Source organism: Clarias gariepinus, chromosome 17 (genome assembly GCF_024256425.1).
Source record: "Clarias gariepinus isolate MV-2021 ecotype Netherlands chromosome 17, CGAR_prim_01v2, whole genome shotgun sequence".
Classification (NCBI taxonomy): Eukaryota; Metazoa; Chordata; class Actinopteri; order Siluriformes; family Clariidae; genus Clarias; species Clarias gariepinus.
In genome coordinates this window covers 22,167,212-22,187,883 of record NC_071116.1, presented here as the reverse complement: position 1 = coordinate 22,187,883, position 20,672 = coordinate 22,167,212, and the positions used below count along the sequence as shown (strand labels likewise).

Genomic DNA, 20,672 nt, shown 5'->3' with positions numbered 1-20,672 from the left:
AGTAAACACAAACACACATAAAACATGTCAGCATAAAATCTACCCACAGAAAGAACCCGATTACGCACTTCTTACTAACAGTAAACACTTCATCTAACACCTAAACACTTCTATACCAAAATAACACCTAGCTGCTGGCACTCGTGTGCTCACCAATGACTGTCTATTTTGCACAGACCATACGATATCATTTTGAATAATCTATGCATACAATTTATGGCACACATTAATGCATTTTTGTTTTTAGCCTTTAACAAAGCATTCAAATTGCAAATGTAATCTGTAGCCTGTACGCGGCTTTTGTGTGGATTGCTGTATTATCGGCTGAAGTGACCAAAACAAATAGGTTTTGTTATTATTAAAACGTACTTGTGTCAAACATTAAAAAGGGAATAGTCATGTCCTGACTGGTTTCCAACCTTCCAGTGTTTCCCAATGGCTCCAGTGTTCACAGGATATGAGCTAATACTGTTGACATTCCCATTTGTACCCTGGATTCCTGATTCAGTCTTAGTCTATTTATATTTCACGTTCCACAGGATATTCTCAAAGGCAATAAGATTAAGAGTACCTTGGTCTTGGAGAGGATCGGTGTCGAAGTTGTTTGTATTTTTTTCTTTTGTATTCTTTGTAGCTATCTCAAGATGACGTTAATTGAGAATGTGTTGACGTGATTTACGCTTCCCCTATTGAACTCTTACGTTGTAAATGACTTTTTAGCTCTTAATAAGGAGCTTCTTTAAGAAGGCTTGTTCAAAGATGGGGGGTATATAGTCAGAGGTTTAATGTCAGCGTGCTCTCTTGGCACCGTTGCCCCGTGCAGTTTTACGTTACCAAACATGACCTCGTCCTTCCTTTATTTACGACTGGAGTTCTCATCGTTTTTATCTGCCTTCCTTTCTCACAGTAAAATAGAACAGCAATTTTCAAATCCACTGATGAATACACTCATCAAAGCGAGGTGTATAATCTGAGCCTTGATCTGTGTATTATTAAGATCTCATAATGGGCCAGATTTTATGACTACAGCAACAAGTGCGTTACCCTGGTTTGTTTTTTCAGCTGGCCCCTCAGCTGATTTTAGGCTTTCTTGACTAGGAAATTTAGACATGCAATAATTTTATAGTATATGTATTTATAATTTGTATGAAATGTTAAAAATAGTACAACAATGTTCTCCGTAGTAGACAAAGGCGCTGTCTGAGTCCTTTGCTCTTTAAAATATCTCCAGAATGCATGCGGTATTATAGGTTGAGTGTTTAAAATTACCTCGAGTGGACATGGCAAATCATTAATTTCCCATGGCCGGATAAAGTGCTTCTAAAAGCAGCTCTGTGATGAGCAAAGCTCAAATATAGAAGTATGATTAAAACTTGAAACTCTCACACATGCTGCATTCACAGCAGATTTAATTGGCCAAATGACTGAGCCTGTGAAGTAATTAATGTTAGATTAATAATGCAATTTTTAGGCGGCTTTGTCTAGTGAATGTGAAAATGCTATATGTGCTTTGCTTTATATACTATATATGGGCTATATGGGCTAATGGTATAATAATGTTCAAGAAAACAGTACACGTGTGATATTAATCGCGCTGTAGCCTCCTACCTCCAGGGTTGAGGGTTCGATTCCCGTCAGGTCTGTGTGCATTCCTGAGGTCTGTGTGCATGCATTGTGTTTGTATGGTCTCTCTGTGCTTGATAGGTTTCCTCCAGATATTATGGCATTTCTAAATTTCCATTGGGTGTGAGTGATTGTGTTCTGCCATGGATTGGCACCCATCCAGGGCGCCTCGTGTCCTGAAGTCCCCGGACATATACGTGATCAGTACAAAATGTTTTTGGACCCTTGGCTATCAAACCATCTGAATCTTCCCCATATTGCTGCCACAGTGATATACAATTTCTTTCACTCTTTAGCATTACTTTTTGCCTTCACTGAAACTAAGAATCCCAAACTTGTTCCACCTCGACTCTGCCCCATGTGCACAAAGTGAGTCCCATGAAGTCATGGTTGACGAAAGTTGGAATGGAAGAACTTGAGTGGCCTGCACAAAACCCCGAATCCAACCCCACTGACCACCTTTGAGATGAACTGGAATGTCGATTAACCTCAGGCCTCCTCACCTGACTTTACTGCCTGAAATGTTCTTGCAAATGAATTGGGTGTATGGAATATACAGTATATTCCCATAGTCATGCTTCAAAACCTGGTGGAAAACCTTTCCATAAAAGTGAAGGTCATTATACCAGCAAATGAGGGACTACATCTGGAAAGGAATGTTCAAGTACACATATAAGTGCGAACTTTAGGCCACATGTGTTAGTAATATATAATTCATCGTTTGCCCTTAAAAAAATAACCATGTCACATCAGACACTTTTTTTTATTAAATTCATCATTTAAACCGACTATTTGTTCAATACTGTATTTAGATAGATAGATAGATAGATAGATAGATAGATAGATAGATAGATAGATAGATACTTTATTCATCTCAAAGTTTAATTTTTTTTTTTTTTTTAATAATACATTTCGGTCATGGGTAGAACAACCACTAGTTAATACTGGTGTCATTATTTAATTAATTAAATCTGCCCCCTTTTTGTTTTTAGATCACAGGAGCATCAGTGGAGGAGACACTGGTTGAAGAGGTAATCGTCTCCGTCCTGCGTGTGGTGGTTAATAAACCGGCTCTATACACATGCCAGGCCACCAATCATCACAGTGGAGGAGCTAATACTGTCAAAGCTACAGCCAAGATCACTGTCTCAGGTGGGCTTAATCCAAACACAGCTCTTACAATCAACACAGACGTGCAGGCACATTCCAGTCCCAAGTCTTAAATCATAATAGTGTGCTTTTTGGTATTTCTATATGAGTTTGATTTTTTGGGAGAGAAAAAGGATCGTCACTTGGTGTGCGCTTTCTAAATTATTACTGAAGCACAGACACAGTAGGTCTGCTGTTATTCATGCTTTTATTCACTTTATTTTTACTAAGCGTAAGTACAGTACCCATTGTTAACTGTTATGGAGTTTGTAGAAAGTTTAAAGCTAAAAAAAGCTTTAATGTAAATTTTTTATTATTATTGTTGTTATTATTATTTTATGTTGAAGCCTACGTACATGTCCGCCTACAACTACGATAAACTGCTAAAAAAATGTTTAAAACTCTAACACTGTTTGGTGTGACAACATTATATGGTATTGGTTTCCACTGGATTGGTGGCTAAATATTAGGAAATTGTACAATTTTATCTTATTACAATCAATGGGAAGTAGAGGATGTAGAAAAGTTTATGTTTAGACCTTGGTTATGCTAAATGTAATTAAATGTAATTGCACATAAAAAATCGAAATAGTAGATAGTATAAAGATAAAGTTTTGTCTTAAAATGACTCCAGCGCACTTATAGTCACTTATACCAATTCAGTGCTGTTATTTCGGCGGTGGAAATATTATCTTAACCCAGTAAAAATATTCCGTTTAGATTTTCTAATTAATATCTATTGGTCCAGGTGTTTGTTCACATTGAGCAAGTAGCTTATTAGCATCTTTTTTAAAAAAAAAAGTAAATTAATATATCCGGCACATAACTGTTCATAACATTGCTTTTACTCAACATTTTGATTTTACTTATGGTGCAGGTTAAACTGCAGAAATTTCAATAAATTTCGTCCAGAAAGTTTTGCCTGATGCTGTGACATAATCTGGCTGGACAGACATACAGACATACAGACATACAGAATTTTTTTCCTGAGACTGGTTTCGGGTCCTCCAGTGTATGAAACATAAAGATATTTCTGAAAGAGTGAGTTCTGACCATTGTACAGACAAAACCTTACTTTTATTTCTAAGGATAGTGTGGAATTAAAATTTTATAGTTTTTTTATTATGTTGTTAGCTTGTTCCCTAATTTACTGAAGTCTTTAATTTTGGTGACCCTCAGCTGTATTTGAGCTAGTGTGTGTGTGTGTGTTTATTTACCGAGGGGTGTTATTTCAGTCAGGCCTTGTTTGTTAGCATAGCTGTTCTTTGAAGACTCTGGCGTCCCAGGAGGTGAATCCCTCATCCCAGATATATTCTTGATGTTAGCTTGCTGAAGACCCAGTATTATCCAAAAAAACTGCAATCTGTTAAACTGCCAGGGATTACAGAGATTTATGATGTTGTGTTTGTGATGTGAACAGAATCGCTTTGCTTTAACACAGAAAACAAGAAAAATCAATTTGCTTTTCTTTTTTTCCTCTCCTTTTTTTCGGAGTTGACCATGCTGCCCTTTTGATGTAGCATAAAACGCAGAAGGTTCTTCTTTCAACACCCCCCATTATCCCATCCAGCTTGTCAAAGTTCACACCTGCTCTTTCCTCCAGACCACACACACATCTTCACACACATTTTTTGGGCCAAGCATATCACAAGCATGGTCTGTATTACAGAGTGGCTGCATTATTCTTTATCATGGCCAAGAAACTGCTTAACTTCTTCTTTTTCTTTTTTTCCTTCGGCTTTGGCCTGATGCTGATTTCTGGATCCTGTGATTTTCCCATAGAATGGAGGTAAGCATCTTTACACAGTAAAAACATAGCGGATGCATTAACTGGAAATGTATGGTCTGTGCTGTGCTCGGATTGAGGTATCTCTCTATCTGAAACATTAAACTTTGCATGTAATTCATTCAGCATTGGAAAAAAATTGACGCTGGCCTTCGACTCTGTATACTTTCTAGAATACGAGTGAATAATTATCAGTCCTCAGGAGGTTTTAGCCATTCCAAAGCTTTCGTTGGCTTCTTATCTAATCCAGAGGAGTTGGTGTTGGATCTGGTTATAATTCAGATCTATGGTCCTGATAAGGAAACAATAAATTCCATCCTGTGCAAGAAGAGTGAATGGAAAAACCTTGCAGCGTGCATCGAGTTTCCTTTTAATGAAGCCTGACAGCTGGATAATGGATTTCATCTAAGTAGATGCTGTGCTTCTGGAAAAATGGGGCACATGGGCTGAATAAGCGTCTATATACATAAAGTATATCGTACATAAGCAGTCTGTAATGTATTGCGTTCCACATGTTCTGAATTAAATGTGAACCAAAGTAAATGCTCCGTCAGTTTTAACACTACATGGCACAGATTTGACATCTGGGTATAATTAGACCGAAGTTAAATTAAGTCGAATAGCCATGCGCCTTGGGTTTTGTTTTTGAATGTGATACTGGATAAAATAATCCTGCTTTGTTTATTGTTTAAGTGTGTTAAATGTTTTACTCGAGTATTTACGTTCTCAAGATAAGAATAAATAATAGAAGCAAAAACAATTGTCGATTTTTTTTTTTTATTTCTAAATCTGATTTAAATCTGATCTCTGATTTAAATCACAGATTTGTATTAAAACTTGTCTATCAACTATCATTTTATACATATAATGATGTATAGTCATTGGGAGACGCTCCACATTAATCACAAAGTCTTATTATTAGTATTGTTTGTGTATGTTTGTGTTATTTATGAAAGGAGTCTCCAGTGTCAGTGCTGTGTAACAGTCAGTGGTAAGGCTTTTGGGTTAAATTTTAAAAGTCTTCAGGACAGATGAGCTTTAACTTTGCGTTTTTTTTTGGTTTGTTTTTTTGGAAAATCATAAAGAGAAAGAAAAACATGCCTGGAGAAAGAATAACTTTATAGCTGCTATAATAAAAGAACAGGAAGAATTACTTGTTTGTTATATTTTCCACCTTTCCTCAAGAAGTCCAATCCACATTAAATGGATAAAATATACTGTATGCTATTTCATTCTTTAATGCTTAGTTAGGGTGGGCTAATTGCTGTGCTTTAAAAGGAATAAATGACATGCTGTTATAGGAAATGTAGTCACACTGGAAAAAGACATAAAACCAAAAAGGTGCTCTGAGGACACTAAACTCAACTCATTTTTTTCCCTCTTTTTTTATTAACATTCTTTGCTATATTGCTCACCATACTATCCATCATCGTATCCTCCTCTTTCCCCAGGCTCTACAAAGGCAGTGCTGGTTACTGCAGTATGTACCGGGGTGAAGTTTGTCGTGGGCTGTTGAGACGTTCCGCACTCGTCTTCTTTAACTCTTCTCTGCCGGATCCTGAGCAAGCTCAGGAGTTCCTGGCGCATGCAGGCTGGGCGGAGCTGGAGGGAACAAGCCCGCTGTGCCAGCCTGCAGCTCGCTCACTGCTCTGCCATGCTGCCTTCCAGGACTGCAGCCCATCAGGCCTCGGGCCAGCACCCAAACCTGTCTGCAGGTACACAACTGAATCATTTAGATTTGTTTTACTGCTTTTTGCAACGGCTTTCAGCAAATCTGTGAAAATTAGAAGGCTGTCGCGGAACAGATTTGAACTCCCTTTATACACTTTCGCCCACATTCTGGCCCCTTTGGGAAGTTAGGCTACGTCAAAGATGTGGTCACCTAAACCCACAGCCAGTCATAATCAACCAATTATTCTCAGTGAATAAAAAACAACGTCAATAAGCAGTTGATATTCAAGTGTGGGGGGGTATATTCTGTACATTTTCTGCATATTTATGCACCAATAGACAGTTTTTTATAAACAACGTATTTTGAAAAATTGCAATCAAATGTCAAAATCAAACAAAATTGGAAAAGACAGAGGCAGACCTCTTTTATCAACTGTCTTTACCAAAACAAAAGAGCGTTAAGTATAAATTTGTATTTACTACATTTTTTGAGCAAACACTAATACTAATATAATCTCCACTACACTTTCCTTCGGGGTGCACAAACTTATTTTTGTTACACATTTTGCTTGTTCAACTTTTATTTTACTATATATCTATAAAATGTTGAAACATAATCCAAAGACCAACCATTACACAATGACTTACTGTACAACCAGTTTAGTATGTAATCTTGTTTACCATAAATGATCAGCCATAACATTAAAACCATTACACCACTGCACTTTAGGGCATGACCTATAGTATATTGAGGTGTGCCGTGGTGTCTGGCACCAGGATGTTGTTAGTGAATCACTTGGATGCTGTGGGTTGTGGGGTGGGTCCTTTCAAATTGGGATTTGGGTCAGCAGTCTTGGGCTGTAGTTGCCTACTGCGCCTTGTTTGTGGTGTTCTGGTGCCTTTCTATGGTAACCAGCTTTGACTTTTTCAGCAACTTGGGCTGCATTGGCTTTTCTGTGAGATGGGACCAGAGCCTTGGGTCAATTTCTCCTTCACTAATTTGCCTCCTCATTTAGGAAATATTAATGAAAGAAAAAATGGCTTAGATTTCTTTCTAACATTTTTCATATGAAGTATGAATGTCATAATTTAACTGCCTCATAGGGAGCACTGTCTGGCTGTAAAGGAGCTCTATTGTTATAAAGAATGGCACTTGATGGAGGAGAGGAATCACAGAGGAGTCGTTTCTCCAAGCCTGAGCCTCACTTTACCAGACTGTGAGACTCTGCCCAGTCTGCAGGCAGATCCTGCGACATGCACCGCCGTAGCATATGTAGGTAAGTAACTTTTTAAAATCGTTTTCTCATCTGGCTAAAATAATAGAAATTATGCTGTACATCGCGAAGCTGAACCAAATAATAGATTCAGCCCGTAGCCTCTCATGTGCATCCGCTCAGTGTGAAGCAACATACCGTACTAAGAATATAACTGATATGTGAAACAAAAAATCAATCATATTACAGTACATTCCATAATGAGGGTTTTTTTTTCCCTTACAGAGATGAAGAAAGACCAAATCACAAGTATGTGTGGTGTTCATGTTTTATACTGGATAAGGCGAAAAGTTTGTAGACACCTGGCCGTTACTCCCATTTGTGAATATCAGATTTAGTCAATTTGATATTATAATAACCTACATTTTTGTGCCATGGATTTCCACTAGATGTTGGAGCTAGGGAGATCTGTCCCCATCAGCCCCAAGAGCATTAGTGAAATTAAATCAGGTGCGGAGACCTGAGATACAATACAATCAATATTCCAGGTCATCTCAGTTGGGTTGAGGCCAGGGGTTTATGTAGGGACTTAAGTTCTTTTAGCAAAGTCTTCACAAAACTCACTTCCCAAATTTGTGGACTGCGGAAGCTCGGTGGTTAAAGTGTTGGACTATTGATCCAGCCGGTCCGGAGTTGGAACCATCAAGCTGCCACTGTTGGGCTCTTGATCAAGGCCTTTAACCCTCAACTTCTCATATGTATGAAAAGATAAAAATAGATAAGAAAGTCTGTCAAAAGCTGTAAATGCAAATCGTCCTCTCACTTCCACTGAAGGGAAATTGTGAAACCCAAGAAACACCTAAGGGCAGGATTGACAGGTGTCTACATCCTTTTTCGCTTTAAATCTGTAGTCACTTTCTCCTGTTCTATTGGCTATAAAGTTTGTGTGAATCTAAATACAACATTTAACATTCATCAGTAGAGTACTAAACTAAAAGTATGAATATGCAGATTTTCAGTGTGTTTGCTTTTTTTTTTTTTTCTTCAAACAGCAACGTGCTATGATGATAGCGGAAGGTTTTATCAAGGCAATCACAATGTCACAGCATCTGGTGTTCCTTGCCAGCGATGGGACCAGCAGGTAATTATTTATTCCTTCTTACTTTAATTAAGTCTGTCAGGGAACTGGGATGCGAGATAACCGTTATCATAACTGTCTGAGCTCATTCAGGGTCATTAGGGACAGAGGCATGAGCAAAGCTATTCAACATGCAAACACACACACACACACACACACAAGTTTGTCTTTCTATATCTGCAAGGGCCCTCGACTGGAGGATATATCTAGTTTTTAGTATAAAAACGTAGTATTTTATTATATACTGTACATCTATGATCAATAGGAGCTTGTTTACTAGCTATGAGCTAATGCTATCCACAGTCAAAACAAGTGCAGCAAATAATAACAAAACTGGCAATTCTGATATGTGAACACCTTCTGGGTGACACTGTGGTTTAGTGGTTAGCGCTGTCACCTTGCACCTCCAGGGTTCCCATCTTGAGTCTGTGTGCATGGAGTTTACATGATTTCCTTGTGTTTGGTGGGTTTTTTTTCTGTGTGCTCTTCCACAATTCAAAGACATGCAGATTAGGCTAACTGAGTTCCCAAATTGCCAGTAACATGTAAATGAGCATGTGTGTGCCCTGCGATGTATTGGCACCCCATCCAGGATGTACCCTGCCCCATGCCCTACTGTAAATCTCCTTAGACGGGGGGCCATTCCATCACTTACACACTCATTCACACACTACAAGCAAGTCTGGAACGCCAATTAGCCTAATCTGCATGTCTTTGGACTGTGGGAGGAAACCAGAGTACCCTGAGGAAACCCATCAAGCACAGGGAGAACATGCAAACTCCATGAGGTGGGAATTAAACCCGGACCCGGGAGGTGCGAGGGGACAGTGGCAGCCACTAAACCACCAGCTTCCCTAAATGAGTCAGTATGAGTTAATTAATACGTTCCGCTTTGATATTAATACAAATGAACTATTGGTATCATTTATGCTAAATGAATTATAATTGAAATTAATTTGTCTTAACATACCTTCAGAAGCAAAAGCCTGTACCGAGACACTACCGTGAGTTACACGGTCCAGTAGGCTGAAAAAAAAAAATAACTGTGTTTCAGTTCTTTGCAGTGGAGAACTCATTTAATTTGACATTCACCTTGACCTTTTGGAAAGCACCTTGGTGTTCGTGCACACATTCCCAGAAGAAGTAATTGTTTTTTTCCTCCACGGTTTGAAGTGTTCATTGACTATTTATCTATGTTTATAAAAAGAAGTGTTGTAAAAATGAAAGTGTGGTTGATAAGGTGAGGAAGTGGCAGAAATTTCCCCACATTTAATTACATCCTACTATTTTCTGGTTGTCTTACTGTAACTCATCCAGTTACTTGGAAGCAAGCACAAAGTTTATTTAACCCGATTCAACTATGAATCATGAACACATCCTAGTAAGATCCAGTATTAACCATATAAAAACAAACTTCATTTTTAAACATAATTTTACTTATGGGACTACAGTACAACGTTCATGATATTCATTCTTCCTTTTAGGATCCTCATCCTCACAAGCTCTCTGTGGACGTCATCCCAGAGCTGAAGAATGCTGAGAACTACTGCCGCAATCCGGGAGGGGAGAGCGACCGGCCGTGGTGCTACTCCACCAACCCCAGTATACGCTGGGAGTATTGCCTTGTGCCCAAATGTGTAGAAGGTAGCGTGGCATATATGGCTTAATATAGTACATATGCATGTAAACATAAATACAAACAGCACGCATTCTACATCAAAGGCCTTAGCACTGGATACAGTTATAAAAAATATTTCATTTATTCATTTCATCTGGACACTTTCAAAAGGTCAAAAATTAATGTTTTTGCACATATTAGGGAAAAAAGTGTCCATTGTCCCCTTTAATTGCCATGTAATCTCAAATCCAAGATATCCAAGGTAAAGGATGAGGTAAAGTGATGAGGTTTGGACAAGACCAACTATAAGCTGCATTATTTCACATATGAGAGATGTACATGAGTGGCACGGTGGATTAGTGGTTAGCACTATGATCTCGCACCTCCTGGGCGGAGGGTTCAAGTTTCACCTCGCGTCTGTGTGTGTGGAGTTTGCATGTCCTCTTTGCGATTGGTGGGTTTCCTTCGGGTACTCAAGTTACCTCCAATAATCACGACATGCAGATTAAGCTGTCTCGCATATACTGCCTGTAGAGTATAAGTGAGTGTGTGCCCGGAAATAGACTGGCATCCTGTACAAGGTGGGTCCCACCCTGTGCCCCAAGCATGGTAGTTTAGGGAGAGTGTGCCAGGAAAGGGCCCAAATAGTGCATCATAAAAAAATTATAATAATAATATAAGGTAAACAATAATATGTAAATATAAAAGTGAATATACATAAACATGCAATATAGTCGTCCAGATACAAGACAAGACAAATAAGTTATAAGATGAATTCTTATTAATTTTTACATAATTTCTATTGTATGATTAAAGGGGTCCTATTATGCCATTTTAAAGGTTTCTAATATTGCTTAATGAGTCTCTTAAAACAGGTTTACATGTATGCAAGGTCAAAAAACACTTCAGTTTTCTCTAAAAATAGATTTTTTTTACCCCATTTCTAAATAATTTGTAAACGACTCGTGTGAAGCAGTTCGAAGATTTAGTCTGTTTAAACCCCTCCTTTCCGTGAGCCCTTACTGCTGTGATTGGTCCGATGGCGCAGTGATTAATGATTGGTCTACCGCTACAGCATGTGTCGGAAAACGAAACGCCCATGACCATAACTGAACGACGGGTCAATACATAGAAAAGATGGCGTCGGTTTTACCGTGTAACGACAGGCTAATTTTATATTAACTGTGGCTACAAAAATCGAGAGGTCTTTTATCTTTGTGTCGGTGTTGCGTTAAAAGGCCGGTGAGCAAAAAGGACAAACACAAACAAGTAAATAAAGCAAACATGTATTATACAAAACTAAATAAAGTGAACGGAAAATGTGCACAACAACCAAACAAGGATATAAACAATATTTACAAACTATATATAATAAACGGTGTGTGTATGTGTAAAAATGTCCGAAGTCGGTGTTTATTGTATGCGTGTTATCCGAGTATGGTTCGGTCTCACCGGGGTTAATAAAGTCAGAGAGGCCGATGACAGAGGGCGAGAAGTCCGGGGAATATGTCCAGTCAAAGATAATCCGGTTAAAAAAATCTTCGAAAGAAAATGATCCACAACAATCTCTCCTTCTCTTAAAACTCAGTTTTGGTGAATGGTGGAGAATAAACAGTTAAAAAGGATTTCGCGTGCTCACGTTTTTATTGTTTTTATATATTACAAAGTGTTTAAGCAAACCCGGCATGAATGCTCGGTCACATTAACAAGAGTGTGGTAACGTTAATTGTAAGATGGCAGGCAAGTTGAACGTGAGCGGACATTATGCAAATATGTTACGGAGTGACGTGGATCGGTAACAGAGTAAAAATAGATTTGCTAACGATTGTTTAGGCGAATGTAACCTGATTATTTTTTTAATAGACAAAAACTCCATTTATCGTGCACTGTCAGCGTCACAGATAGTTTATGTTCACATACAGCTACATGACACACTGCATGAAGGAAAATATTTGAAAAAGCATAATAGGACCTCTTTAAACATGTCATTATAATCACAAATCATTATCAAGATTTTTTTTTCTTATCATTTTCCAGAAGTTACCAGTGTGAGAGTTCTGCCTGCTCCAAAACTGGCCCCTTCAAACACCATGCCTGTGGTGTCCACCGGCTACTACATGAGCATCATCATAGTCATCATGGCTGGATTTGCAGGTGTAGCGTTCTTCACCATCATTCTGCTCATGTGTCTCAAGAGACGAAAAAGGTGGAAGCGTCGAAAAAGGTGTGCGAACATCTCACATTTCATACCAATTGTTAGATTCAGCACTTACAGTACGCTTATGTGTCACAGTCTCACGTGCACATGTAATAAAATTTAAAAAGACATAAAATACATTAAAAACACATTCATTCAGTATTTACAAGACAATCTGTGATTTTAGTTTTTTACCTTCTGTAACAGGGTGTCTTTTTTATTTATAAAAAAAAAACGAGACATATTCAAAATACTACAAATAATCTCAAGCAACAATAATAATAAATCATCATCATTATTTTTGTTCTTATTTAGTGACTGTCTCGTAAGTTTGAAGTATGTCTCTCCATATGAAGAGAATTTCTCGCGCCCTCTCAGTGTGCAATCTATTGTACGTTCCCAGCAGGACCATGGAGGTGCCGACTCTCACCACCCTCCCTTCTGAGCTGCTGTTAGACAGGCTGCACCCGAACCCCATGTACCAGCGCCTTCCCCTGCTGCTCAACTCCAAGCTACTGATGCTCGAGTACCCGCGTAATAACATTGAATACGTGCGCGACATCGGAGAAGGGGCCTTCGGACGGGTGTTTCAGGCAAGGTGAGAAGGAAGGCTGTGCCAAACTGTGCCTAAGCGGTATGAACAAACAATGAAAAAATAAAAAAACATGTCTGCTGACCCAGATATGAAGAAATATGATATTTTATGTGTGGAATAAGTTAATAAATATTTGAATGATTTTACATTTGATAATATTAATAGTAAAGGGTACATAGACTTTAAGAAACCACTGCACTATAGGATATATATAAAATAAAACAAAATTAAATTTAAAATTATAATTAAATTATAATGTATATTTTTTTCTTCCAATATTTTACTTTCCAACGATCTGCCTTTTACAAATCCAGCATGATAAGTAATCTTTTATGTCAAAAGTCGTCCTGTGTGGACATGACACACACACACATGCAGTAAATCAACTGCTGTTTGCATAATCCCCGGCCATGTAACCCTCCTGCAATAGGGAGGCATGCGTCGAGTTGGTGTAGACTCCTGGGAACAGCAGTGTGGGGTGTCAAACTCACACAGCTCACTCCTGAAATAGATACAGAGATGAGGCTTTCATCAGGCATCATATGGGCACTGATGTGAAACTTCCCTGCAGACTTTATCGAGCCAGTAGGCACTGCTTAGGGCCCTATTTATAGCGACTCTGCTAGTATTTACCTTCTGCAGGAACATTTGGGAGACTGGCGCACAGGAAGTGCACTTTTAATGGCATGCGAAGTCCGCGCTTGAATGGCTGCCATTATGACCCAGCAGTAGAGAAAAAGAGCTTCTGTGCTTCTCTCTTAGTCTGATTTAAAACCGAACTTGTGTTCTTTTCCATGATGGTGAAGGTCTGGATATGATTGCATGTAACTGGTTTAGGTAGAGCGCACTGTCAAACTATGAGACAAAGCGTGCCTGTTGTTTATCGTGGAGCTGAAGCTGTGTTTAGCATCGCAGTGCAGATTGTGTATGCTAACCTTCAGTGAAGATCTGGAGTACTGTAGTCTAAGCTAAATGTTTTGGACTGAAAATGGTGCAATAGGTCAGGTACTTTGCCTGACAGTATAATTCAGCTTTGTTAGGATAAAGACTTATCAGTGAGAAGGAGGTTATGGGTTCAACATCCCTTTTCATGACTACTCGTATATGTAGTATTACAGTATGCTCGGCAAAAACATGCACTATCCAATACTAGCTTTACAATTCTACTCCAGATGTTAAAGTCGCCTTTTCATCCGCAGCACATTCTGTCTAACTATCAAATAATGATTTTGCAAAACACGATAAAGGCCATTTTTAGATTTTCATTTAATCTGTCAAATCATTTTCCTCCAGCTCCTAAAGTCATCTATTAAAAACACTATATATATATATATACATGTCTTTGGCAACACGCATCTGTGAACAAGCACATACTGTATTATAGCAATATATGACACATCCATCAAGAGCGAATCACATAACGTCTTTCTGTTACATGATCAGTAAAGTGAAACTATTGGCTGGGCAAAATAGCAGCTGCCACGAGTGACCTAATGTGGTCGACTGACTTTTGGAGAATGCTGAAGTCGGAAACATTTACAGTCTGTCGACTGTGGTTGCAGTTTATAGTGGAGTCATGAATTTACACTGTCTGATAAGGTGCTGTCGTTAACTGTCATTAAGTGATACCAGTGCTGATGATGCACTGTAAACTGACCTTTATGTATTGTTTTTAAAGTTTCTCAAGATATACACCAAAGTTGAAGTGACTCGCTACATACACATAATCAGAGCTTGTTTGTAATACTTTTAATAATCAGCCAATTCATCATTCACTGCACTTTCCACAAACGCAACTTCAAGATGATTTAGTCATTTTGTCAAAACTCTGGGAGGTGCATTTATAGCGTTAATGCAGTTATACACTATTCGCGCTGATACAAGAACTCACAATAAGTGTTTTTTAATCCTTTTTGCATCTTTGGAAAAATCTTCTCTTTTAATGAAGTGAAGGAGGTGAAGAGGCGGGTACAGGCAGGTTGGAATGGGTGGAGAAAAGTGTCAGGTGTGTTGTGCGATAAAGTATCAGCGAGAGTGAAAGGAAAGGTGTACAGGACAGTGGTGAGACCAGTGATGCTCTACGGCTTAGAGACAGTGGCACTGAAGAAAAGACAGGAGGCAGAGCTAGATGTAGCAGAGCTGAAGATGTTGAGGTTCTTTTTTGGGAGTGACAAGGACGGATAGGATCAAGAATGAGTTCATCAGAGGGACAAACCCATGTTAGATGTTTTGGAGATAGGGGCCAGATTGAGGTGGTTTGGACATGCTCAGAGGAGAGATTGTGAATTTATTGGTGGAAGGTTGCTGAGGTTGGAACTGCCAGGCAGGAGGAAGACCAAAGAAAAAAGATTTATGGATGCAGTGAGAGAGGACATGAAGTTAGTTGGGTACGAGAAGTGGAAGCAGAGGATGGGGTTAGGTGGAGGCAGGTGATTCGCTGTGGCGACCCCTGAAAGGGAACAGCCGAAAGACAAAGAAGAAAACCAGCAATCTGAACCAAACAAAGGAGTTTGTGTGTTTTAGGATTTGAACCCATGACCTTCTAACTGGCAACTCAGGGTAAACACAACCCTAAATATAAAGTAAAAATCTGTAACAATTTCTGACTATGTAATATGTGGTGGTTGTTCTTCAGGGCTCCTGGGCTGTTACCACATGAAGCTTTCACCATGGTGGCTGTAAAGATGCTAAAGGAGGAGGCCTCGGCTGACATGCAGAATGACTTCCAGAGAGAGGCAGCTCTCATGGCAGAGTTTGATCACCCCAACATTGTCCGGCTGCTGGGTATGTGCACTAAGTAGTATTAATTCTAGCCAGGGTTGGAAATCAATTATTTTGATTTTATTGTACGATATAAACTAATTGTTTAAGCCCAGGCTCAACCAATAGGCCTTTGAAATGCATTGCATTGTGGGGTGTGTCAGCCATCTTGATAGCTAAGGTGTGGAGGATTTGTGTGAGACTAATGCAAACATCAAAATGGAAAGAAAATGGAAGAAAGGGAACAGGATTTACTGTGACGAGATCAGGGATCAGGATTTGAAAAAATGCAACTTGTAAATGGTTTGGATCCATATGAGATTCCCAGCAAAGAGTTGACCAATGATCCTCTCCTGCTATATCTGCTAAACACATCGCTAGCTCTGGTTAGCCACGGGCCCAGTTTCGGGTAGCCAGTCAGCTAGTTTTGTTAAAAGATCTGGCTAGTTCTGCTGAAATTTGGGCCTGATTACTTACGTTGTACTCAGGTTCAAGATAATAAACTTCGTACTGTACAGTACCAGACACATAACCAGTCAAAACCTTGTATTTCAGTGCTTTTTGTTACATTTTCTTCTTTCTAGAATAATACTGGAGAATGCAAATCTATAAAATATCACCTATGGCATTAGGTAATTAAGTAACAACAACAACAGCAACAATCAGTAGTTATTTTGGTTCAGCTGTTCTGGAATAGTTCTTGCAAGAACAGTATTGTCAAGTGCATTTGCAAAACCTATTAAGCACCATGATGCAACTGGCTCTCATGAAGACCATCCCAGGAAAGCAAGACTAGGACCTACCTCTGCTGCAAAGGAGAAGTTCACTTAGATTTACCAGCCTTAGAAAGCACCAATTAACAAAACCTCAGATTAAAGCCATTATAACGGCTTTGCAGAGAATACAAGTAGCAGACACATATTAATAATAACCTCTTTAAATGAGATTATTGCATATTTTGAAATAAAAATCAGGAAAGACCATGGAATTACAAGGGATGTCCAAACTTTTGACTTGTTGTGTATGTGTTTATAAAAGATATCTGACAAATTCATGCATTTCTGTCATGTAGGGTTTAATATTATAATTAAGATTAACTGAGAATATTTTTTACTCAAGCGATTAATGATGATTTGAAAGTTTTATTGTTGCCCAGCCTTAAAATATAACTCTGTTACTCGACTAATGACTAAAAGTTAGATCTTTAACCATGTTTGATTTATAGCAAAGTTATCCCACTTATAATGATTTATTTGTACATTTCAACTATCATCATTTATGTGGATTTTGGCTTTGGTAAGCATGCAGTTGCATAAGCGCTATTTGTTTAAAGTGACCTTGTGTTGTTATCATGTCCTTCCCTCAAGGAAATGACAATAAAAAATAGACTGATGTGTTCATTTTGGTGCTGGCTTCAGCCCCTGCTGCTAAGCAAGATATCGTCAATGTGTTGGAACAATACACCATAGCCACAGCATGAGTGTAACAGGGATACTTTTATGACAGCATTTAACTTTGGAACTGTATTTCATTTATTGAATACTTCTTCCTCTAGGTGTGTGTGCTGTCGGGAAGCCCATGTGTTTGATGTTTGAGTACATGGCACATGGAGACCTAAACGAGTACCTGCGGCGACATTCTCCAGTCCAACAGCGCACCCTGAGCCAGGGAAGTCTGACGTGGCCCAATTCTCAGTCCTCCGAGCCAGACCCATGTCCACTCAGCTGCCTGGATCAGCTTTCAGTTTCCAAGCAGGTGGCGGCAGGCATGGCGTACCTGTCTGAGCGCAAATTCGTGCACCGCGACTTAGCCACACGGAACTGCCTTGTAGGAGAGGACCTGGTGGTAAAGATTGCGGACTTTGGCCTGTCGCGGAACATCTACGCTGCCGACTACTACAAGGCAAGTGAGAATGATGCCATTCCTATCCGCTGGATGCCACCCGAGTCCATCTTCTATAACCGATACACCACTGAATCAGACGTCTGGGCGTATGGAGTGGTGCTTTGGGAGATCTTTTCGCATGGTATGCAGCCGTACTATGGGATGGCACACGAGGAGGTGATATACTATGTCAGGGATGGTCATGTGCTGCTATGCCCAGAACAGTGTCCACTGGAACTTTATAACCTGATGCGTTTGTGTTGGAGCACGAACCCAGGCGACCGACCCAGCTTTGCCAGCATTCACCGCATTCTGGAGAGGATGCATAACCAAGTGCTTCATTCTAGCATGAACTGATGATGTCTCCTGATCAACAGCAAAGAAAGCTCAAACGCAATCATAATCATTGAGGAACAAGTTATCCTCTGACTTTAACCAATCTGAGGTTGACTGTTAGTTGTACTGACGGATGTAAACTCTGCTTGTGAATACAGCCTTTGTATATACAGACCAGGTGGGATAAATCAGAAGTTTTATATTCAAAAGACAGTACGGTCCAAATTCCTGAGTTCACTACCAATAATATTCTTTTTCAAATATTTCTCAGTTACCTATAATTCTCCATGATGGCACAGTAGGCACTGCCACAAAACAGGTCCAGGATCCCCTAAATGATCCCCAGATGTGTGGAATACCAAATGTTTTTGTGTTCTCCGTGTTTCTCCAACCACTAAAATACCGATTTGGCTATGCTAAATTGCTCCAAACCATGGACGCTTGTGGGAATGTGTGTGTTCATGATGCCCGGTATTTTAGAGAGACTGGAATGACCAGGGTGTATATTCCTGCCTCATTTCCAGTGTTCCCAGGATATGCTCCAGATCCACAAATACCATGATGAAGCTGTTAGTAAAGATGAATGCATAAATAAGGGGATGATCCTTAAATATTGACTGGATGATAAAACTACATAATATTATCATAAATATAGGATGGCAAGACGTAAACAATGCACAAATTACTACATCAAAATTAGAACGAACTAATATACTAATTTAATTGGATGTTTGGTTTGGATTTGATTTGAATGTGTTTTGGCTCATTTAAAAGGAAACCATCTTGTGTTTACAATCTTTTTCTCTCTTTTCATAGCAGATTAATTTTGGGCATGGCCTTCACCCTGCCTCCTCCAGGGGTGCCATTTCATGACTGACCCTCGACTTTGACCCTAATTTCCTAAGAAGGGAATGTGCAAAGAGAATATCTATGATGTACTGTAAAATACAGTGTAAAGCTTTCTTCACATTCTTGTCATTTGGTCAAATTTTGCAAGGCCATGCTGACTAGCCTTATATAATATAATAATGAATAGAAAACTAATATATATGTTACAAAAAAAGGCATATTTTTGTTTAAAAAGGATTATAATTTTTGTCATTTTATGGTATTTAAATCTTCATTAAGTATAAAAAATTATATTAATATTAATAATTATTATGATTATACATTAGTAGTCTACACAGGTACACATTGTACAGTTTTACAAGAAAATTGACTGGTAAGTTTTACTGAGCCACAGCTCTTTTCCATAAAAAACCCAGCATCATTCATTAGTTGTTTTTTTTTTGTCTGTCTGTCTGAACATTAAATGCTTTTTGTACAATTAAATTTAACAAAAGTCAAGGGGGCCTAGACTTTTGCACAGTACCGTATGTGTATCAAACTGTCATTTCTGTAAAATGACTTGTCGGTTTCTGTTAAATAATGACATAAAACAGTCCACTTGGTGGTGAACTCAGATTTTTGGACTCCACTGTAGGTCATTGTGATACCATTGGAATTTGCACAGGAACTGGTGCAACACCAGCGTCTGCTCATTGTACTTGTCAACCAGTCAAGCGCCAAGTCATAGCTCAAACATGTGTCTGAGGAGTAAGTGATATTTCCCTTGATCGTTGGCCTTGTAAAATGAAACTAAGCGAACCTTTTACATTTTTGATATATGTTCTTGATTGTGTGTGCATTCTGATATTACTGAGTAATAGTTTATACCCCTCTTTTGATGCTATGTGTTTTTTTTTTGTGAGAAAAAAACATGATAAAAATCGTCTGATCGTTGCCGATTGCTTTAGAAGAACAACAACATATAACTTTTTTTCACCATGCCATTAATTTATTTTTAACAAAAAAGTAGGCAAAAAGGGATAAGGCTTAAGGGTTAATACTAAATACTATGATTTAATAGGTTGTTGATCCACCTTCAGCAGCAAATCTGAAGTAATAATTCCCTACAGTATATGATTTTATATATCATTTTGGAGGAGTTTGGCCCATTCTTCTTTACAACATTGCTTCAATTTATTGAAGTATTTGAACTGGGTATTTGGTTATAAACATCTCTTCAATTGGGTTGAGATCTGGACTTTGACTAGGCCGTTCTAAAATCTTGATTCTTTTCTTTTTCTTATGGATAAATGTCCAGTTGCATGACCCAATTTCGATCAAGGACATATGGCCTCACATTTGCCTCTGGAAACATTTCAGTTCATGTTTAACTCAGCGACTGCAAGATGCCCAGGGCCTGTGGCTGCAGAACAAGCCCACTTCCACTGCTGTGCTCGACCGTGGGTTTGAGGTGTTTCGGCTAAAATCTTGTTAAGTTTTGCTAACTAGGCATTAAGGCCAAAAATCTCCAATTTGGTCTCATCTGTCCACAGGACATTGTTCCAGAAGCCTTGTGGTTCAGAAGAGGCTAACGACAAGCTACAATACTAAGTACAAACCGTACTTGTTTAGTCTTTTTCTAATTTTGTCGCGATGGAATTTTAAATTTAACATGCTCAGCGAGGCCTATAGGGTCTGAAATGTAGCCCTTGTTTTTTTTTTTTTTGTATTTTTCTGAGCATTTCATGGTTTGACCTTGGGGTGAATGTGCTGTGACGTCAATTCCTGGGAAGACTGGCAACTGTCTTAAATTCTTTCCACTTGTGAATAATCTTTCTTACTGTAGAATGTTGAACTCTAAATAATTTGGAAA

At 38.8% G+C, this 20,672-nt stretch overlaps 1 protein-coding gene across 1 annotated transcript; it reads left to right on the top strand.

Moving 5' to 3' along the window:
* The first annotated feature begins 4,523 nt into the window (after window positions 1-4,523).
* musk (muscle, skeletal, receptor tyrosine kinase) lies at window positions 4,524-19,758 on the top strand. The gene is made up of 10 exons (XM_053475794.1): window positions 4,524-4,561; window positions 6,010-6,273; window positions 7,334-7,506; window positions 7,729-7,752; window positions 8,496-8,584; window positions 10,066-10,225; window positions 12,237-12,423; window positions 12,800-12,994; window positions 15,627-15,775; window positions 17,307-19,758. The coding sequence occupies exons 2-10, from the start codon at window positions 6,041-6,043 to the stop codon at window positions 17,990-17,992; spliced, it is 1,896 nt and encodes a 631-aa protein (XP_053331769.1). The 5' UTR covers window positions 4,524-4,561; window positions 6,010-6,040; the 3' UTR covers window positions 17,993-19,758.
* The last annotated feature ends 914 nt before the right edge of the window (window positions 19,759-20,672 follow it).

Excerpts from the sequence above, each read along its gene's own strand:
- musk (XM_053475794.1), top strand. The coding sequence starts at position 6,041 with ATGTACCGGGGTGAAGTTTGTCGTGGGCTGTTGAGACGTTCCGCACTC. Across the intron at positions 7,507-7,728 it reads CACCGCCGTAGCATATGTAG|AGATGAAGAAAGACCAAATC; the intron begins GTAAGTAACTTT and ends TTTCCCTTACAG. Across the intron at positions 15,776-17,306 it reads CAACATTGTCCGGCTGCTGG|GTGTGTGTGCTGTCGGGAAG; the intron begins GTATGTGCACTA and ends TTCTTCCTCTAG.